Raw genomic sequence first — 19446 nt, 5'->3', positions numbered from 1 at the left:
TTCTTCCTTTGTATGTCTGAATGCAGCCACGCCTCCTATAGGGTCAATGTCAGCCCCTGCCCTTCTGATCCAAGAGGGTTTCCTGACAGAGGAAGGATTTAAGAGAAGTAGGATTGCTGGGCAGGGCAAGCAAAGGCCTGGACACGTACATTTTTCAAGGTCTCTGCTCAGCCAGTGTAGATTTCATAATTGGTTTGGGTTTTGTTTTGGTGTTTAATTTACTCACTGGAATCCCCCAGTAGCCTTAGAAACCAGAAACAGATTATTCTCTATGAAGAATCATTATTGTTTGAATAGCTCAGGCATCCACTTGGTCATAAAAAATGTGCTTTGTCTTTTTATTAAATTTCTCTGAAAAAAAAAATGATAGAATTCAAGGAGAGGGGAGACCAGGTTTCCCCAAATTCTGAGTTTGAGGACTTTCTTTTCCTTTTGATGTAGATTGGAGTTGTCCCCCTGCAACCTCAGGGGCGTCCCCATAGCTGATGTTTTTCCAGTCTCCAGTCTCCCCAGAGAGTGTAGAGTGGGGTCAGGGAAGCAGCAGGAGGCCAGATATGCATGGGCCAGGCAGCCTCGTCTCTCTCTGAGCTGCTGAAACTCACTTGTGGCAAATGGTGCTGATGTTTACCACTGGTGTAACCTTGAATGGCCTTGACACTTAACCTTTCAGAGACTTACTTTCTTTATCTGTAAAATAGGGATCTTGATTCCATAGAGTGGCTTTTGAAGAGCACGTCACAATCATAGAAGGTCTGAACTGGAAAATGCTGTATGGCCTTTTCTTCTTTGACCAGTGGGGAAACTGAGTCCCACTGGTGAAAGGGGTCCTCTTATAACTCAGCAAATCAGCAGCTGGTCCAGGCCTAGACCCAGCTCCTTGACTCCCCCCTGCATCAGGACCAGGTCTCAGTTTGGGGGGTTGGCATTTCCATGCTGGGGATCTGGGTACCAGTCTCTTTTCAGAGACTGAAGAAATAAGAAGAGGGCTTAGCCGTCCATGGGCAAGCTCTCCACAGTAGTCAGTCCCTGAGAAGTTCTTTGGGTGGGCTGTGTGTTGAGGGCACAGGATGACTCAGGCCTGCTGCCTGTCCAGATCCCAGAACCAAAGATTGAGACTGCATGGACGTGTCCTTGTGTCTCCCCCACCCCCAGGGGTCTGGATCAAAGCCACCCACAGGTGTAAACACTAATCTGCAGTTGTTTGTTCTCTCTTGTACCTCAGGGGTTTCCTGGAGACTTTGGGGAAAGAGGCCCACCAGGACTGGATGGAAACCCTGTAAGTATTTCGAGTCTTTAGGAATAGGAAAGAGATTCAGGGAGGAACCCAGGCTTTGGGATCAGACAGACTAGGTCAAATCCCAGCCCTGTCACCTACTAACTGGATGCTCTTGGACGGATTGCATGACTTCCCTGAACCCCAGGCTCCTGTCTATTGTGGATGCCCTATGCCTGCCCCCAGAAGAGCCCCTAGCACTGAGCCCCTGGTCCCAAACCCCGAGGCTGTGCCCCATTCCCAAGAACTTAGAAAGGTTCATGGGTCACTTCCTACTAGGGAAACCAGGGCTAGTGCCATCTCACAAAACCCCAGAGATACTTATAGGATGGCAGCAGCCTGGGGGAGCAGATGGTTTGCAGGCCCTCTGTGGAGAGAAGAGCCGAATTCTAAAGAAATCTCCAGCTTAGGCATGTTTATAGAGTTTGTAAATAATCAGAGGCCCATCGAGGAGCCAGGTCAGCCTGCCCTGGGGAGCGGAGCCTGCCTTCCCTTCCTGTCCCAGGCTCAGGCTCAGTGGGAGAGGAAGCCTGGGGGTGCAGACCATGTCCAGAGCTCCTTGGAACACCTGCTATGTTCCCCCATCTCTCCTTGGGGCTTTCCTCCTGAGCAGCGGTGCCAGCTGTGCCTCCTGCAGAGGTGGCTGCTGGGTCCGTAATCAGCACTTGATTATGTGCTCACTTCAATTCCACGAATGCTCCCTGATCCTGACCCAGTCAGGGCTGACCCCTGGGCTCCTTTGGGGGCTGAAGCCCTGGCCTCAGAGCCAGGTGGACCACTTGCCAGGCATGGCAGCTTAGACAAACCAGTTCGCCTCTCTGAATCTCAGTTTCCTCATCTGTAAATCAGGGAGGTCAGAGGGCTGTGGTGAGAACGAAATGAGAGAGGGCTGGGAAGGGCCCCCATGACAAGTGTTCACTGGATGGAACGGTTATAAATAGTAGGTAATAACAGTTCACAGTTCCTGCCCCGAGGAGCTCGTGGCTTTCTTCCCAATTCATCACACAAGGTGACGTTGGAATTGGGATGAGGAAAGAGGTAAGGAGACATTCCAGGTGGAGGAAGGAACACCGGGAAAGGAATAGAGGCAAGAAACCAGAGCCTTTCCTTCGGTGTGTCCATCATTGGATTAACCGTTCAATATGTGATGTCATCCTGGAAGGCCCCTTGGGGCGGGGCAGGGATGACCTTATTCATGGGCTAGAGGAGCAGAAGGAGGAACTGATGTGTGGTCCCAGCTCTGCCTTGGGGCTTCCCTCAGTTGTTGAGTAACCTTGGACAAGTCACTTCCCTTCCCCAGCCTCGGTTCTCTCATTTTAAAACCAAGTCTGCTTCTCACCTCCTCCTCTTCTTGGTGGCTGGAGTAATGACCTCCTGTCTAAGCAGCCCTGGGATTGCACAGATGAAAGAAGACAACCTCCCGGAGGGTGTTGGCATGCTCATTGATAATCACCATTTCTAGAGCCCTCTATTTTTATTTGTGTCTTTGCATTTTGAAGTTGATCCAAACCCCTCTACCCATATTTTCTGGTGCAAGCAATTGAAGGTCCATTTTTAGAGATGATGAAAGAGAAACTAGCCCACAGTCACACACAGCAACATCTCCTGACCCCAAGGCAAGAGCTCTCCCAGCATCTCAGAGGCCCTGGGAGGTGGAAACCTGTGAGCCTTCTTCTGGTGGTGGTGATGGGGGCCTTTTGCCTCCAGGCTGAGAGAGGAAAGGAGGCTGGCCTGGTGGCTCTCATCTTCGAGCCTTTACCACTGTTATTTCTTTGCCCTTGACTTTAGGCAAATTATTTAACCTTTCGTGCCTCCGTTTGCCATCTTATAAAGTCAGGGTGAAATGAGATACTCAGGGTTAAGCATCCCGCAGAAAGGACAAGGGTCTTGTCCAAACTTCAGGACAAGCTCAGGAGAGTCACAGGTCAGGAACAAGAAATGGTCAGCTTGAGGGATTTTACCAGGAGGATGGTGTGGAGGGGGTGACCTCAGAGGGAGAAAGGGCAACTAACCACCTTGGTCTTTTTATTTGCAGGGAGAACTGGGCCTGCCAGGGCCCCCAGGAGTTCCTGGCCTCATTGTAAGTACACAGATGCCTGGGGAGGGGCAGGGGGAGGGCCAGGTGGCAGGGTGTGGGGCGTAAGCAATAAGTCCTGCTGAAAAGGTCCCTCCCTTATCAAACCCCAGGAAGAGCTGGGGAGCAGGACAGACCAGCCTGGGCAGGGGGCCCTGGGAGGAAAGCCCTACTACGTGACCTCAGGTACATCACCTACCTTCTCGGAGCCCCTTTCTTCATTAGTTAAATGGGGATGGGCGCTTGGAGCATGAGACTGCCAGCGTACTTTCATACCTGCTCCATGTCCATTGCTCTGCAAGGAGGTCTAGGCAGGTCATAGCATGCACATTCAACAGGTGAGGAGCTTCAGGTCCAGAGGAAGGAAGTGACTGGCAGGGGAGCTGAGGCTCTGGGCCATGCTGGGCAGTCTTCATTCTTTTCTTCAGAGCGTTGACTTTGGAGCCAGACCATCTGAGTTCAAGTCACAGCTCTACCACATCCTGGCTGTGAGACCTGGGCCAAGTTATTTACCCTCTCTGAGCCTTAGTTCAGGGATGGGGATGATGGTAGAATCCTCTGGGTGGTTGTGAGGATTAAATGAGGCATCACGCATACAGTCCTTGCGCATGGTCTAGCCCATAGTTAAGTGTGCACTTTGTGGGAAATATTGTTATATTAATTACTGTTTTTGCTTCTTGATATGCCCAGGGCTGAGACAAGCCTGTACATAGAGAGGTGGGAGGCAATCTGACCTTGACTCCATCCACATTGGGGTAGGCCTTGGGGAGTGGTTCTATTAGCCCAAAGTAGGTCCCCCTGCTGGGCCTTCAGAGGATAGGCCTTGACCTTGGGCCCAACCCCAAAAGCCAGTGAGAGGTCTGAGCCTGGGAAATGACTCTAGGAGCTTCTCCAGCGTCTGATACCCTCTCTGCTCTGTCCCTTTGGTTCATCCCTTGTGAAGTTTTAGTCTGGGTGCCATAGAGAGACATAAGCACACTGTTACATAGTATGGCAACTAGGCTGCCGGCTTTTTCACTCCAATAACTGTGCTGAGAAATTCTCTTCAGAGGGAGGCTGGAGAAGGCCCCAGGGGAGTTGGGCAGCCCTGATGTTCCAGGGAGGGCAGTCCTGGGAAGAGGACCCAGAGGCCCCCAGTGGCAATGAGCTCCTGCTCAGTTGGGTGCAAGTAGAACCTGGGTGGGTACGGGGTAGAGGGTTACATCAACTTGAGTCTGAACCGGCCTCCCCTCCTCCTGGCTATGTGGTCTTCAGTTATGGCTTTGTGTCCTGGAACCTCCGGGACCCCCTCTGTGAGATGGGGTCATTGTGCCCACTCTCGTTAGGACCACAGATGTGCATAGTCCAGCCCAGTCTCACGCCTAAGAGGGCGGTTCCTGGAATCAAGTTGCCTGGGTTCAAATCCTAGCTCTACTTTTCTAAAGTAGGGTTAATGCAGATACCTAACTTGGAGGATTATTGTGAGGATTTAAGAAACTAGTACATATAAAGTGGCTAATACATAGTAAGCACTCAAGAAGTACTAGTTATAGTAATCATGGTTGATGATGATGATGATAATTTTACATGCATAAGGTATTTTGTGCCTGGTAGCAGTTGTCTAGATTGCTGCATTGAGAAAGATTTCAAAGTCACATTGGAACTTGGTGGGAGAGGATGCTGCGATTGATTAGTGATGTCTGCTTTAGCTTGGGATTAGGACCTGTCAATACATGAGTCATGTATTTGTCATCCCTGATGGCCTTTGCTGAGCACCTTATTCGGCACAAGGCACTGACCTAGATACTCTGGAGAAAGAAATCTGTGTTAGAGGTCCTGACTTTACGGGGACTTGCCAAGCCTTCTAGTTCAATCTTCTCTGAGACCAGCAGGGGCCCCTTCTTGGTCATGCAGTCATGAAACCCCAACGTGAACACTCTGGTGTTAGACACTCCTTCCTGTGGGAGCCTGGTGCATCCTCACAGAGTTTTCATTGTACACATTTTCCTGTGTATTGAGCCTTGAGTCATCGTCCTGCCCTGGGAGATGCTGTTCGAGATATAAAGATGGTCGTTGTCTGTTCTTCCCAAAGCTCCTTCCCCAGACTATCTGATCCTAATTCCTAAACCGTTTTTGAAGGGTTGTTTACATTTCCTACCCGTCATCCTTGGCACATATTGCTATCTGTCATTGTCCCGGTGCCCACTAGATTGGCTTCTCAGACGAGCAAAAATATTGCTTGGCCGAATACACACAGATTCTGGAGTCTGCCGTCACTGCCCTGGGCCCTCCTGACTTTTTGCAAAGCTTGTCCGACCTGTGCTCCGTTTTCTCTCCACAGTTAGTGTTGCCAGATAAAATACAAGACCCCCAGTGAAATCTGAATTTCGAATGCAATATTTAGAGCCCATTTATACTAAAATGTCATTCATTGTTTATCTGACATTCAAGTTTAACTGGGTAGTCTATGTTTTTATTTGCTCACTCTGGCAAACCTGTTCACAGTATTTCTTAAGAGAATCCCATGTGACAAATGGAAAAACTGAAGCTCTTAGTCAAGGGCACACACAAGGCGGGAGAGGATGGAGGCATGATCGGAGGCTGTGTCCCCAATTCCTAATCCAGGGCGATCCTCTTCCTGCTCCCCCCACTGAGGGATCTTAGCTGGGGCTGAGCCCTGGGCATCCCAGCATTTGTCAGATGCTGTGCCCCTTGTGATGTCACTTGCCAAAGGCTGACGAGTTCCTCCTCACGCCTCCCTCGTGCCCTGTGTCTTCCTCCTGCTGCTTTCGGCCCCTCTTTGCGCCATTTTAAAATCCCTTTTGCTGCCAAGGTGATGTTCGTCTTCTCCTTGTGCCTTGCAGGTCACAGGGCCAGGCTGCACTCCAGCCCTGGATTTTGGGGAACAGCAACTTCTATGCCTGGGAAGAGGTTGCCTCCCCAGAGAGTGGGAGACAAAGGAACATGAGTTTAAACAGGAGTTAAAGGGGGAGAGGGACTGTGAGTCACCTTCGGTTTCCCACAGGATGTGGGTTTTTAGCTGAGCAAATGGGAATTCCACGTATTGATAATAATTTTAGTGGAGATTCATATTTATTCAGTGCTTTCTGTCTAGTCAGCTGAGGCAATTTGCATGCAGATTGAAGCCAGAACTTGCCTTGTTCCCCGGGTCTTTGCAGCCAGGAGGAAGGGCGAGAGAGGACAGACTAACATTTACGGAGTGTCTGTCTGCTCTGTGTGTGTTTGACATGCATTAGGCTGTGGGAGCCTTGAGATACTTGAGGCAGGCTGTGACAGCCTGGTCACCTAGATGGGGAGGCTGGGACCTGAAGCTGCCAGCCTTAGACTTGCAACCTAGGCCTGTGTGGCCCCCTGCAGTCTCTGAGGTGAGACTGCCTCTAAACAGCTCCCTTTGAGTAATTGAAACCCTTTGGGTGGCTCTCAAGAAAAATGTGCCTGATTCCAGAATCTGTTCAACAGAGATTTCTGTCTTTTTTATTCTGAGCGACAGAGGGAATTTGGCTCCTCTGTCTGCTGAGACCCAAAGAATATGTGATCTGGCCACAACCCAACATGTGGGGTATAATGGACAAGCCCACCGTATTCTGGCACTAAATGATCATCTGGCTTTGTTTCCTTGTCTATGAAGCAAGATATGGAGCCCCACTAACTGACATTGACCGAACCCTCATGTGCGGGGGCCCTGTGCTAGGTACTTGATTATCCAGCAAGCCTCTGAGGGTAGGGAGTGGAATTTCCATTGCACAGCTAAGGAGACTGAGCACAGAGAGGCTGGGGCACCTGTTTAAGGTCACATAACCGATGAACTAGACCTGGGCCTGTGCGCACAGCTCACATTCTTCACCATTGCAGCGCGTGGCCAGCTCCACGTGACTTCTGTGGAGACCGCAGATGCGTGAGGGCATGGACTGGCAATGCCAGGGGCTGTTCCCTGTGAGAGATGGTGCTTATTAAGGCCACACAGGAGCCAGGACTGGCCACAGCCCCTAGGTCCCGGTCCCCAAGCTTGGGACCCTCTATTAAAGTTTCTAGAAAGAGGCCTGTTGCCTTCAAAGGCAGTTCCAGGAAACGCTGCCGCCAGATTTTTCCCTAGAGGCTTCGTAAATGCGAGTGTGTAGGTTTCTTTTCCACCCATTAATTAGGCCGCTTTTAGCGGCTCCTCTGGGGCATGGGGCAGGAGGTGGCCACAGAGACACACACACAAATGGTCGTCAGTGTGGAAAGGGCTAGAAGCGAAAGCCGCGTGGGGCTCTGAGACTTGACAGCAGGGGCCTGACCTGGCCTAGGGAAGGGAATGGTGCTGGCGCCGTGGGAAGAAGGATAAAGGGACGTTAACGACGTGAGCACAGGGCAGAGCACTCTTGGTGTAGGAAACAGTGGCCAAGGATGTCACAGCTATAGAGAGACAGCAGGGCAGTAAGGTGAGAGAGAGAGGGAGGCCCTGCCAGCACCTCTGCCATGAAGGGTGGGCACCGGAAGCACCCCAGGTTTTCTTTCGGGAGTCCCTGGCAAACCCCCATGGCATACATCAAAGGTGCAGAACTCACATCTATTTCTGCATCTGAAGCCTGTCCTCAGGCCCTGTCACTTATAAGTGATAGCAATGAGGAAAGGCATCCTTGGGTCCTTTATTGAGCTAAACAGAGTTGATCCAGGGCTGGTGATCATGGACAGTAGGGCCAGACGGACCTGGGTTCTGGCCCTCCCTCTGCCCTCTATCCTTGTTTAGTCCTGGGCAAGTTGCTTCACCTCTCCCTAAGCCTCAGTTTTCTTATCTATAAAATGGAACGGGACTAAGAATTGTGCTGACCTCATGGGATTACTGTGAGCAGTTGCCGAGTGTCTGAGCTGCCCATACTGTTCCTGGCACAGGTAATCTCTTGCTAAGAAGGATCTGACGAGACTTTGAAGTGTCGAGCGTGGTGTCTGGCACACAGTAGGAGCTCTGTAAATAGATGCAGATGCGGTTGGTAGCGTTCTTGATGGGCGCCAGCAAGACGAGGGCAAAGTGTGTAGAGCGGTGTCTGGGAACTTAGGCAGAAGTGGAAACAGGATCCAAAATAAGGGCGTTACTCATTGTTCTTTCTCGTGGGGACACCACACTCTGTGTGTCGCTCGGCCAGGCTGCTCACGAGGGTGTCTAGCGCGGAGCAGACTGGTGCTCTTCACTCTGTACTGGGAGGAGAGTGGCCTGGAGTTTTCTCTGTTCTTCTCCTAAACGTATTGATAGCCCACTATGGGGGTCCCACTGACATGGGGAACACCTGCCCTAAGCAAGCACCACCTTGTCCCCGTGTCCCCTGCAGCCAGAGTCCCTTTTCCAATATTCCCTGCCCTGCCACACACAGACCCCTTTGGAGAGGCCTGCAGAGGCAGCTAGTGTGTGCAGGGGTGTGGTGCTGCTGTGGCTCCTCGTGGCCCTACGCAGGCGTTCGTCAGGCCTGTACTGAGTTCAGTCCCCACACAACAAGCTGCCTTCAGCCGGAGCGGGAAAGAAGAGGAGCCTGTGTTTCTGGAGCTGCTGCTGGTCCTCTGCCCGCACTGGGCTCCCGTTGGAGCCAGTGTGCCAGCCGGGCCTGCTGTTTATTTGTGCACCACGGGGAAGTTGGGGCGCCGCCCCCCACCCCCACTCACTCCCTTCATCCAGGAAAAGAGAGGGAGAGCAAAGTCACCGAAGTGGCCTGCTGAAGCGCTGTTCTCTGAGGGGCTGGCTTGTCCTCTGACTCCAGCCTCTTCTCTGACCAGTGATTCCAGCTTCTTCACTCCCTTCACTTCGTCCTCTCCAAGAATTGCCTGGATGCTCTAGAGGGGAACTGCCTCCAGCTCTGCCCGGCTCTCTTTGCTCAAGCCCTAACCTCTCAGGGCCTTAGTTTCCTCATCTGTAAAATGGGGACGAATCTTCAAGGGCTGGTGTGAGGAATCATTGAGTGGACGCATGTAAGGTGCTTAGCACAGGGCTTAGCAACCAGTGTTGTTCTTATTACTGTTAGCGCCTATTAAATGGGCACCCTTCTTTCTCAATGAGAAGATAACTTGATGGGAACTGAAAGCAGATTTTCTGAGCGAAGGCTCCACTAGAAGGTTTGGTTTGTCCCAGTGAGGTGGGAATCCTGAGGTTTAGAGAGGGAAAATGTTTTGCCCAAGATCACACAGCCAGTCCATGGCAGGGCCACAGGCAGACTGCGGCATCTGCCTCGGCTGACCTGTCATTCTGGTAGGGTGGGGGGTGAGAATTGGCATTGACTCAGCCAGCTATGCTCCCGGCTGTGACATCTGTACGGTCCCTCCGTCCCTCACCTTGGGGCAGTCCACTGCACAGGCCCTTTGGCTCTTACGCAGGTGGCAGGCAGGAATGTGAGTTTTCATTCTCTGCCCAGCCTCCCTCCAGGTCGTCTCCAGGCAGCTCCGACAGAAACCCATTCTCGAGCCTGGCTACCTGGGGCAGCCTTTGTTCCTCCATTGCTTCAGGGCACTTTCCAGGGGCCTCCATGGAGCCTGACTCAGGGACGTGGGAAACTGAGGCCCAGAGAGGTCTAATGCTTTGATCGACTCACCCAGCAGCCAGACACATAGATCTGTCATAGAGGATGGAAAAGGAAGAGAAGAGAACATGTTTAAGGGCTTCCATTCTCTGGGCGTGGGCTTAATATTATGACCATGGCTGTGGGCAGTAGTGATAGGGATGAATAAGAAGTGAGGAGATTTGAGAGAAAAAGAGTAGGCTTATTTAGAGAAAGTCTAGTCACTTTACTCTATAAACCATGGTTTCTTACTCGGCACTACTGACACTTTGAGGCAGATAATTCTTTGTTGTGGGAGGCTAGCCTGGACATTGTACAATATTTAGCAGCATCCCTGGCCTCTGTCCACTGGATAGATGCCAGTAACATTTCTTCAGCTGCGACAACCAAAAACGCCTCCAGACAGTTCCAAATACTTTATACATTAAGTTCGTAACTCTTCAAAACAAATCCAGAAGGTACATAGTAGAGCTAATCCCCATTTGTTAGATGAAGAAACTGAGGCACAGAAAGGTAACCACCCCTCCATCCTAGATCACACAATGAGTGAGCAGCAGAGGAGAGGTGAGACCAGGTGGTCTGGCTTTGACGTGCACTGAGGTACTGCCTCCTCGCTCCCCAGGGTCTGGAAACTTTGCTGTTTCCACCTGGGACGATGTGAGCTGATCTGAAAGCAGGTCTTCAACCTATGATCCAGCATCTTACCATTTGACTGGGTCTGTCTCCAACTCCTGGGTGTCTGATTGACAGCCCCACTCCTTCCTTGCCGCCTTCCCAAAGAGACGGCTGAGCTTCTGGGAAGCAGAAAGTGCCTTCCCCTCACTAAGCTAGAAGAATCAAAGCCCCTGTGTCTGCTTATTTAACGTTTACAGCAGCTTGCTTAGGGGAAGGATCATTGTCCCTATTTTATAGATACTTACAGAGATTGAGGTCTGAAGAAGTCAGACGAAAAGCCCCTGAGTCTCTTAGCTAGTATGAGAGGTAAAGAATCTAATAGGGAATAGAGAGATCTAATCTCTAATATTCATATGGAAAGAAGGGTGAGGGAGGGGTAACTATCAAGGAATGACCTTTGGAAAGGACTGATGTGAAATTTATTCCAGCACTTCGGTGGAAGTCAACAGACTGAAGAACGTTCCTCATTCCCAGAACCATCCAGTGGGGTTGCGTCCTTGGAAGCCCGGCCCCTGGGAACCATCCCCCTCAGGCCGGCCTCCTGTGGGCCACCTCTCATGGCATCGCTTCTCCTTCTCTTCCCAGGGCGACATGGGAGCGTTGGGTCCGATTGGCTACCCAGGACCCAAGGGCATGAAGGTAAAAACAACCCTTCTCTATTCCAGGCTTTGTCGCAGCCAGGCACCCCCTGACCCATTTCGGCCCAGAAGGAAGGGTGCCCTGACACGATGTTGGGAGATGAGAGGATGGGGGTATTCTCAGAGGGGTGCTGGGGTGGAAGCAGGCAGGTCAGGAGCTTGGTCCTTCTCAGGCCTGAGAGCCAGTCATATCTATGTCTCTAATGCCAGACATTTTTATTGGACAGCAGTCCTGCATCTGAGTATGAGTCTGACTTGGTTCTAGACCTAAGGGCACTGAAAGTCCAGTGGAGGATATCACCAGGGACATAGAAACTGTGATGGCAAACCAGCACCCTTAGTGGGATGGGCATGCCAGAGAAAGATGGGCTAAAACTGCTAGGACCACATTCTGGGATGACTCCCTTTGGCTGACACTGCTCGGTAGACCCACATCTCCCTATCAGCACCCTTTTTCCCTGGATTGCCCAGTGCCGTGGTTCATGAGTCAATCACCCCTACTCATGCTCCTTCAGTCTACACCATTGCCTTAGGAGCAGAGGTCATTACCCCTTTTACAGATGAGAGAACTGAGCCCTGGGCAGGGGCATCTAGCAGGGGGCGCTCAACAGCAAGACAGGGTGTAAGCCAGGGCTCCTGATGTCGGTGGGTTCCAACCTCCCTCACAGCTGGACCCTGGCTTTTGTCTTGCAGGGACTGATGGGAAACATGGGGGAGCCCGGACTGAAAGGTGATAAGGTGATCTGAATACTCCCTTATTGCACTGTGTTTTATCTGCATGCGACCCCCCTCCGCCTTGGTGCTGCTGTTGACTTCTCGCCAGGTCCACTCCCCTACACTCCTCCTGCCTCCCCTCTGCCCTTCCCCCCAACTACATCTGTGCTCCCCGGCTTCTTCCTTGCACCTTTGGGCGGGGCGTAGACAGATGGTTATGGGGGCAGGCAGACGTTGGCAGATGGAGCATGGGGGACTATTGAGGAATAGGCAGGGTGTAAAGCAAGGCAGGTGTCAGAATTAGGAGAGCAAAGCTGAGGCAAGTGTCTGGACTTTGAGGTCAAAGCCGTGGAATGAAGAGTGGGAGTGGGGGACAAAGGGCAAAGCATTGCTGAGACGATGCGCCCCAGGGCAGGTATGATGTGGGGTCCAGAGACCTCTCTAGGCAGAGGAGAAAACAAATTCATGTAAACCTCTTGTGTTGGAATTGGGAACCCATCCTAGAGAGCACGCAGTCTGAAAATGCAACAGGAAAGCCAGGACGGGACCCTGAGCCCCTGCCCGATGTCTTCCTGGCTGTCGTGGTGAGGCCACCCTTGCCAGACGTGCTCTGCTCAGCGCTGCCACTGAACTCTCTCTGCCTTACCCTGTGCCAGAGCAGAGCTGGAAGTGGGTAGGTGGGTCTCCAGGGCCCAGAGCTGGCAGCGCCTGGCCCGGATCACGCAGCACCTGAGTGACAGTGATATGAGGGTGGGGGACAGCGCTGTGTGTGCTCTGCCCTGTGGCTGTCTTCCTGCCCTTCCCGCTTCGTCTTTTGACAAACCAAGCACCTCAAGGGGCTGTGGGAGGGCTTTCGGGCAGCATCCACGTTTCCACAAGCCTGAGTGCCTGAGAAGCTAGGCTCCTTCTACACCCGTCTTTAGGTGACTCTGCTCCTGAACTTGAGTCACAGGAACAGGTATGAGTGCTGGGCACCATTTGGGTGCTCTGTGGGGATTAACCCATCCATCCCGCAACCCCGCTGTGAGATAGGAAGCTTGCCTGAGGCCACACAGCTGGTATGTAGTGTCAGGATTCAAACCCAGGCACCTGCCTCCAGGCACCTCAACCAGAAGGCCTCTTCCTCCGGTGCCTGCATTTCACAGCTGGGGAAGCAGACCCCAAGAGAAGAGATTTGTTAAAAGACACCCAGTGATCTATTGGTCTCCTGGACTGCTGGGCTGAAACGGGCACACCCAGATTGTCTTACGCCCCCGCCCCCCACCTTAGGTAGCCAGGGGTGTGATAACCCCAGACCTTTCTCCATCTGTTTCCACCTCTTTCATCTCCTATTGTTCTACCCAAGCCTCCAGCTGCACCCCCCAGCTCCGCCCTCTGGCACTGCCCCGCTGGCTGCTGAGCCTTCCTTTCCAGCCCTCCCTCTGGAGATGGAGGGGCTTTCTACTGGAGGTGGGGGCTTTCCCACAGCTACCTGTTTACACTGAGCTTGGAGACATCAGCTCTCCGGAAATGTTGAAGTCATGGATGAAGGAGAAAGGAAGTGGGAGAAATGGGAGTATAGGCAGTGAGCTTTTTATAGGCTCTTAGGCAGAGCTGGCCTCCAGCTCACTGTTTCTTCAGAAACATGGAAATAAATGTGTTACATAGAACTCTGCTGGCTTGCTGACTGGTGGTGCCTGGGACATTCAGAGATGCGAAAGCTCTGGAAAAGAAAAAAGAGAAGGAGGAAATTATTTCCCTGCCCATAGTTTTCAGGAGAATCAAATAAGTCTCTTTTTCTGCCCCTCTGGCTGAGGCGGGGTCTTAATGTTGTGAGAAGTGGGGTTCTGATCAGCCCCTCTTCCCCAACCTCCCACCCCCTGGCCCTTCCCTGGGATGACAGAGCCATCGCTTCATGTTCTGTGGTCTTCCTGCCTAGAATGTTAGATTTTCCATGATCCAGCCTGGCCTCGGTCCCACTTACAACCACTTGGCTCCCTCTCCCTCTGTGGAGGCACATTCCGGAACCAAGACGCCTGCTCCAGGGTCGGCCTTCTCCAAATCTGTTGTCCTGATTTCTTAGGTGCCTTTTAAAACTTTTTTTTTTTTTTTTTGCCCACACTCCTCCTTTGGACATTAAAAAAAAATGTTCTTTGGTTCCTAAAACTGAGATGTTGCACAGGATCTTCCAAACTAGAAAAACTGAAGTTAAGTTGCAAAAAAAAAATTTTTTTTAATTCTGGCTTTTGTTCTACCAAGGAAGTTCTTCTGCTGGGTCGTGGCCTCGGCTGCACGATGTGGATTCTCTAAGATTCTCTATTCTTCCTGCATTTTCCTCCCCATTCTTCCATCTGCTCCCAAGGCTATGAATGTTTTCTGAGCACTGGGGCTGATGTGCTGTTGGTAACGTGTCCGCCATGGAAAGCTGGAAAGGATGAGGGCTGTGCGAGGTGGTTCCGGCTCTAAGGAGAAACGTCTCCTGATCTCATTCTGCAACAGCTCGTTTATCAAGATGTGGCTGAAAACAGGGAGGGAGCAGAAGAGAACCTCCGAGAGCCAGAATCGGTGTCACAAGCCTATGCAATATGTCATCTTAGAAAAGAAACACACAGACCTAACTTGAGACCAGTTGACTCGCTGTTTACACGTAGTCTTAACAAGCCAGGTGCTCTGGTTTCTCAGGCTATAGCTGATGAAAAGCAGCTAGTTAGGAGCAGACTGAAGCTGATTGCTGGCATAGAAACTCCCACAGAAGGAAGAAGTGACGGCTCACAGTCTGGTGGTGGAGAGTCTCGAGCAGCAGATGCAAGCACTCAGAAACCGCAGACGTGCGGCACCATCGTACAAGCGGCACTCACCCCTGTGTGGCATCAGCTGATGACGAAGAGACTGAAGAGTCAGGAAACAGTTCCTTTGACCCACAAGTGTCAGTTCTGCCGGAAAGGCCAGGTGACATTAGGCAATTTAGCTTCTGTTCATAGCGTTCTCAGCCATCCGAGCAACCCCAGGTAGATCTGCAGATAGACTGGCCGATTCCCCACCCCAGCCCAGGGACTGCCTTCCCTACTCAGGCCTCCCTGCCCTTTACGCTAACAAGGCTGCTGCCGGTCACTTCGCGAACACACTTTGGGAACAGTCTCAGCAAAGCCGTACCTTGCCAGTGGGTCTGGAGGTGGGGAAGACTTCCGGAACCCGCTGTGCCCTCCATCGTAACCTTCTTTGCTGGTGTGTATTTAGGGCGAACAAGGGGTTCCAGGTGTGTCAGGAGATTCCGGATTCCAAGGAGACAAGGTAATTGCAACAGACTCTCCCTGCCCCGTGTTGTGCTCTTCTCTGTTCCCGGCTTCCTTTCCTGGGGACCGTCATGGGCCAGGACCCACCCGAGATAGCTTCCTTTCAAACGATTCTGTCCTCTCTGTCCTTGATCCACCCTCTCATCATCTCTTCCCTGGACTTTACAAAGACCTCCTGCATTATTCCCAGGTCCCCAGCCTCCTCCCTCCCAGTCTGCCTCACTGCCACAAAATTTGTCTTCTGAGGGCACAGCTCTACTCTGTGCTCACAAACTATCTGTGGCTCCCTACTGCTCCCAGAATGAAGTCTTGGCTCCTCACCCCAGCACTCTGGCACCCAGTGAGCAGGTCCCTCTGACACTTTCTTATCCCTTGTCCTTATAGCCCTGTGCCCAGCCTCACTGAACTGCCCACTGACCCTCTAGGCTTTGCACACACAGCTGCCTCGCCTGGCACACCGTCTGCCCAGCCTCTGCCCAGCCCAGCCCTTCTCCATCTTTCACGACCTTGCTCAGATGCCATTTTCCCCACCTGTTCAGGACATGGCCGTTTCCTTTTCTGAGTGGCCTGAGAAGCCTATCTGTCTCTCACCTGTGGCAGCACCTTTCTCCCTGGTTGATGGGGACTCGTGTTCAGCCCCCTGCCAGACAGCATGTTCCCTAGGGATATGACCCCAGACTGCCCTGGTGCAGTCGGTTCAGTGTCCTGCACAGAAGAGTGAACATTTAGGGCACGTTCGAGTGAGTGAGTGAGTGAGTAACTGGCCTTACTAGCTGATGGACCGAGGCAGCCTGCCGAAGCCGGCTCCTCTTTGCCTACGTCCCGCACCATGTGGCCACGTCTGGACCTCACCCCGCCAGTCAGTGGGGCCCATATGTTGGCCAGCTCTCCCTCTTCCTCTTCCCTCTCTCCTGGCTGGCCTGTCCTGACCCAGCCTCGGTGTCTCCAGGTTGCCAGCCACACAGGCCGAGCTGCTGCTCCTGGGCCCGTCTCCAGACTTCCCCAGGCATAAAAGGCGCTGCCGTGCCTGCTGGAGCCCGGGTTCTAGGACGACCTAGAGGACAGAAGCTGCTGTTTCACCTTTGCGTCCCTGGGGCCCAGCCCACAGGGGTGCAAGCAGGGAAAGTGAGCGGGGAGCCCATCCTCCCCAGAGGCAGGTGTTCTCCAGGCTTCAGGCTGGCAAGGATGACTGAGCAGCTGTTCATCTGACTATTTCTATTCGTCACTAACACCAGCCTGCTCTGGGTCTTTTCCAGGGGAGCCAGGGATTGCCAGGGTTCCCAGGTGCACGGGGGAAGCCAGGGCCCCTGGTAAGTACCTTCTGCTCCGAGACCCCCAAACCTCACACTCTCCAAATAGTTGTCCAGGACCCCACTTCCTCTTGCAGCAGCCCTGGGTGGTGAGCAGGGCAGGGCAGGAATGGAGGAAGATTCTCCCACTTTACAGATGAGGACACTGAGGCCCAGAGGGGCAGGAACTTTCTGGCATCATAGATAGGCCTCAGTCACTGGCAGAGCTCTGAAGAGAACCCCGGGCTCCAAACAACAGTCACGCCATTAATAATAGCAGTGGGTGTCGTTTATTTATTGAATATTACTATGTATCAGATCCTTCTTGTACTGTTTCTCTTAGAAGGCTGACAACAACCCCAGGGGTTAGAGAAGTCTTGTTGCTCCCATTTTACAGATGGGGAAACAGGTTGCACAAGGTGAAGTGACTTGCCCAGGATCCCATGGCTAATAAGTGTAGAAGGTGGGGTTTGAACAGTAGTAGCGTCTTCTAGCTGTCTAGGCAGATTTCATTCAAGCCCCTGAGCTTGTCCAACCACCCATGACCAAGAGGTTAAAATAAGGGGTCGAGTGAAAGGTGAGCCCTCACTTACCCCTGGCTCCCTTGCAATCTCTTCTCTTCCACAGGGCAAAGTTGGAGACAAAGGATCCCTTGGATTTCCTGGGCCTCCTGGACCTGAGGTATGTGCTGCCCTATTTCTCTGTCTGGCTACAACCGGGACTGAGCATTGTCTTTGGGAAACCAAGGTCCAGAGGCAGGAAGATACTTGCCTGAGGTCACACAGTAAACGAGGGATGGGGCTGAGAATAGAAATTCTGAGACCAGCAGTCTTTCCTTTTCTGCCTCTGCCCCTTTTAAGTGGCAACGGGACAGAAGCTGGCTCAGAGACCCCCTCCAGCTTTGTGGACACCTTTACAGTTCCCAGAAAAACTATCAGGAGAGCCCTCTCAGCCCTACTGTCTGGACCCTTATGAGGAACTCCTCACATTCTCTCCCTGAGGTTTGAGGCATGTAGCCCCTCTGAGCTCTGAGATTTTTCCACCACTTAAATCCACCCTGAAAAAGTTCAGAGCTCAGAGCTCCCAGGTATGAGAAGCAATAAGCAAATGTAAAATTCTGGTGTTTGAATGGAGAATGAGAAATAATGAAAGATGGACATGGCAATTAATATAATAATTCTAGTTAAGTACATAGAACCTGTGAGTTTCTGATCCACGTGAGAATTAGCATAGATTTACTAAATGTTCTTCAACTGATGTCACATACAGTGGAGCGAGACAGATCGGGGAGCTGTTTTTGGCCTCCTCTCTCTCATTTGGAGACTCGCTCTAGAGAAGAGAGTGAGCAGTGCCAGGCCATTATCTGTCCAGGATCACCAGCACCCAGGTCCTCTGGGGGTCTCCGCTAACCCCAGCCAGAGGCCCCACCCACCCTCAACTCCCTGGCCTGGGGCCTTGCTCATCTCTGGGTCTCGGAGACAAAATCTGGCTCTGCCAGGTGCTCCAGACCTTTCCAAAGACCACTCGTGGTAACACCCAGATGGATGAGGGAGTGTTTCTTGCAAGATTCAAGTTCTTTCTTTCCACTGTTTTGACTTTGGCCGTGACACAATCTATCTTTAGACAAATGGAGTTGGCCTCTCTTCCATGGCCCTGATTTCTCCCCCTGGTCACTGTGGAAAAAGACTTTTCTGAGAGTCCGTGTTTTCCCAGCAGCCTGGCCAGTAAGGGTGGAAAGCATGCTCCCTCACAGTTATTAGGCTCCACCTCGTGCCAGGAAGCTGTGTAGCATCTTCGGGGTGAGAACTTGTTGACTCGCCACCATAGCATGAGGGAGGTATTGCTACCACCAGGTTACACGGGAGGAAAGTGAGTCACAGAGCAGGGAAGCGACTTCTTCGGCATCACTGCTACTTGTAGCAAATATGGCCCGCTTTGGCTCTCTGCTGGGTCTCTGGAACCATCTGCCTCTCCTAGCTTTGTGTTCTGTTTGGATTGGCTGACTCAGAAGATGGCTCTGCTTAGCTGAGGACAGAAGCTGATGAGCGTGTCAGCGCCTTCCTGGGTCTTTGCCTCTTTTCCCAGAGACCGTGGGTGAGAGCCTCAACTATCTAGCCCCAGCACGAATTATCTCTTTGACACATCTGTGGGCCTGACTGTGTGAGCATCAGAATTCGATCAGTGTCCTCATTGCCAAGTTCTCTCTGGAGATGGTCCCATCTCAGGCAGACTTGTTTTCCCAGGACAGAGATTTTTATTGAGCACTTACCAGGCATCAGGGGCTGAGCTAAGTGCTTTGCTCACATTATTCCCTTTCAGCCTTAGAATTGTCACCATTTTACAGATGAGGAAGCTGAGACCCAGAGAGGCTTGGGAACTTGCCTGGGGTCACACAGTGAGTCAGTGATGCATGGGATGTCTAGCCGCTCATTCTGAAGAAAAAGACGTGGGGCTTCAGCTACCTGTGTTAGCTCCAAATTCAAGACCGATCTTGTCTTTGCCAATGAGAAAGATGGGAGGATGTTTGAGTTGAAATTTAATGGGAATTACCAAAAGGTCGAAGAAGAAGGTGAAAAAACGTACCTTATGAAGGCAAGATGGGAGAGGGCATTTTGGTCTCAGGGAATCATATATAAAAGACTTCAGTTGTAGCTGGCAGGAGACTGAGAGAGTAGTGAAGCTGCCCCCAAAGTGAATGGGGTTCTAAGCTGAATTAACAGACATATTATACCTAAAGCAAGGAAGGGGATGTTCCTATACTTGCCTGTGTTTGTCAGTTTGGACCCAGAGAAGCATAGACGTCCTGGTGATGACCAATTAGAGGCAGCCAGGCTCTACCTTCTGACTTAGAAAGTGGTGAAGGGACAGAGAAGGGAAGGCTTCTGGGGATGGAGTAACTGGTCTCCAGATTATTCATAGACCGCTGTGGAAAGTGGGACCCTGCCCTGTGCTTTGCGGGGCCAAGAAGGACAGCGACGTTGTTGAGGGGG

The 19446-nt window shown here is 51.9% G+C and overlaps 1 protein-coding gene across 14 annotated transcripts in view; it reads left to right on the top strand.

Moving 5' to 3' along the window:
* COL27A1 (collagen type XXVII alpha 1 chain) overlaps positions 1–19446 on the top strand; it is a 131645-nt gene that overhangs the window by 52485 nt on the left and 59714 nt on the right. For all 14 annotated transcript variants that reach the window (XR_005653718.1, XR_005653723.1, XR_005653720.1 and 11 more), the window contains exons 13-19: positions 1223–1276; positions 3309–3353; positions 11129–11182; positions 11875–11919; positions 15112–15165; positions 16424–16477; positions 17084–17137. Coding sequence is in view for 7 of the 14 variants with exons in the window: in XM_039866818.1 (XP_039722752.1) it covers positions 1223–1276; positions 3309–3353; positions 11129–11182; positions 11875–11919; positions 15112–15165; positions 16424–16477; positions 17084–17137 (360 nt within the window). In the remaining 7 variants the exon portion in view is untranslated. The remainder of the gene's footprint in view (positions 1–1222; positions 1277–3308; positions 3354–11128; positions 11183–11874; positions 11920–15111; positions 15166–16423; positions 16478–17083; positions 17138–19446) is intronic.

The sequence above is a fragment of the Pteropus medius genome, unplaced genomic scaffold (assembly GCF_902729225.1).
Source record: "Pteropus medius unplaced genomic scaffold, Ma_sr-lr_union100, whole genome shotgun sequence".
NCBI classification, from domain to species: domain Eukaryota; kingdom Metazoa; phylum Chordata; class Mammalia; order Chiroptera; family Pteropodidae; genus Pteropus; species Pteropus medius.
Note: the sequence above shows the minus strand (reverse complement) of the source record. Positions and strands in the feature narration are given on the sequence as shown.